This window comes from Cavia porcellus, unplaced genomic scaffold (assembly GCF_034190915.1).
Source record: "Cavia porcellus strain 051 isolate PalLab524CR breed Dunkin Hartley unplaced genomic scaffold, mCavPor4.1 scaffold_8, whole genome shotgun sequence".
Lineage (NCBI taxonomy): Eukaryota > Metazoa > Chordata > Mammalia > Rodentia > Caviidae > Cavia > Cavia porcellus.
Genome location: NW_026947491.1, coordinates 17,103,794 through 17,106,105, shown reverse-complemented (window position 1 = coordinate 17,106,105; position 2,312 = coordinate 17,103,794). Strand labels below are relative to the sequence as shown.

Genomic DNA, 2,312 nt, shown 5'->3' with positions numbered 1-2,312 from the left:
GTGTGTAGATTTAAATTTTTTTCATGCAACATGATGTAATATTTCACTGTGGGTTAAAGGGAATGTCACTTTTAGTTTTCATACAGCTGACAGATAGTTCTTGTTTTTATCTTATTACCTTAGTAGATTCTGGCTATGTGTATACCATACCCAACCTATGGACTATGGCATATATATATATACATATATACATATATATACATACATATATACATAAATACATATAAATACAGTCATGTATTATAACCATTCTTACAAGTATACAATGTATTTTTCTAAATTGTTCATGTATGATATGAAACACTTAATTTTTTTCTTTACTATGCAAAGAATAGGAAATGCAAAATTCACACTCTGAATAACGGATTTCCTAATTGTATTACAGTATTTTATTATGTTAATTGCTTTTGGGGTATTTTTAAGTGGACAATGAATTATTTGGGTTTTTATGTGGCATTTTACATAGTTTAGATTTTAATTCTTTGTTTCTCTGCCCTTTCTACTAATTGTATACTTACTTTTTTAAATGTCATGAAGCCTGCCTGAAACAAAATGCTTTAATACTTGTACCCTTGGGACACACTCTGAGTTCCACGTGTCCCGCGCGCCCCCTGCTGGTCCTAAGAACCCCTGCACGGAGGTTTTTGTCTGGGCTCACACTGATGTTCCCTCACTGTGTCTCTCACACAGTAATACAAGGCGGTGTCCTCGGCTCTTAGGCTGTTCATCTGCAGATACAGCGTGTTCTTGCCGTTGTCCCTGGAGATGGTGAATCGGCCCTTCACGGAGTCTGCGTAGCCTGTGCTACCACCAGTATTGCTAATCCATGTGACCCACTCCAGCCCCTTCCCTGGAGCCTGGCGGATCCAGGCCATGTAATAGCTACTGAAGGTGAATCCCGAGGCCACGCAGGAGAGTCTCAGGGACGCTCCAGGCTGCACCAAGCCTCCCCCAGACTCTACCAGTTGCTCCTCACACAGGACACCTGAAAACACAGAGACATTCTGATCAAGAAGCTGTCACAAATGCCCATTGATTATCCCACTAATGTCACTCACTTACTCATTTGGTATTTATTATTTTTTCATGAATTACCTTTTAAAGTAGCAATAAGCAAAACCCAGCTCAGCGCCAGCTCCATGGTGAACCTTCTGTGCTCAATGCCAATCACCAATTGGGAAAAGCTGAGCATCCAGGGCTGGGCTCCTCCGCAGAGCTGTAAGACTGGGCTGCTGTTCATCAGCACAGCGAGGCCCTATTTGCATGCCATCTTGTATAATACAGCCAGTTCTATTCTTGAAGTCTCAGAGAGGGAAGAGTTCAAAGCACATGAGAGTGTTTTGATATTTGTTTTGTAATATCCCTAGAATACAGAACACATGGTTCCTTCCTATGTGTAACCTCAACTGCTTTTTTTATTATTACCAATATGTTATTAATGGATCGGGAAACTCGCAGGAGTGCAGATGTGTACATAGAATGAGTAGCATAATGTTCTGTGGCATGAGACATCATAGGCTATAAACTCATGCTCTCTGTGAGGTCCCACAGTCTTCTCACAGAACACAATGGCTTGTTGAGTACTTCCCGCACAGACTGTTCAAGCTGTACAATGAATGTCACATGTCTGCTTCTAATGAGGGATTATGACATTATTATTGTGTATTCTATTATATTCATAAATGGGTCGACAACCAGCATCTTTTTCAAATATATGTTCAAGGATCTGACAGCTTTTCTTACCTCTGGAGAGGTAATATATCATTAAGAATACACTATATATATTATGCCAAAAATAAACATTCCATCTTTATTTTAATGATGAATAAGTGATACACTTTTTAATAGAATTATACAAATAATTAACTATTCACAAAACCATGCCCATTCTGAAGATACCTAATGTATCTACTCATGAATTCTCCAGTCATTTTTCCATAAAACTTCCTTCCTGTAAGCACTTGCATTCTATACATTTGTAAACTGAAATGCTTATTACTGTATGTGACAGTTCCCTCTCATAGTGACAAAAATAGCAGTCTACTTTTTCATGATAATCATGAGACCTGTGTATTCCCAAGCATCTATGTTCCTCAGATTCACAGTACTTTTTCTAGAATATGCAGGTTTTGGCAGCCCTCCCATAGGAGCTCACATAAAGGGGTAAATATACACAGGGGTAAATATATTCTGTCAACACCAAAAATGCCTTTCATTCTCGGCACTCTGGAGACCTCACCAGTGAACTGGAGAGGGCGCACTGTATGCTCTCTGCAGGGAGTATGAGCCTAAGACAGAGAGGGGAAACACAG

At 39.4% G+C, this 2,312-nt stretch overlaps 1 gene segment (V, D, J or C); it reads right to left on the bottom strand.

Annotated features, from left to right (window-relative positions):
• Window positions 1-620: 620 nt before the first annotated feature.
• On the bottom strand, window positions 621-1,231 carry LOC100716701 (immunoglobulin heavy variable 3-23-like). The segment is given in 2 exon segments: window positions 621-985; window positions 1,096-1,231. Coding segments are annotated over 2 exon segments (462 nt in total).
• Between the last annotated feature and the right edge of the window lie 1,081 nt (window positions 1,232-2,312).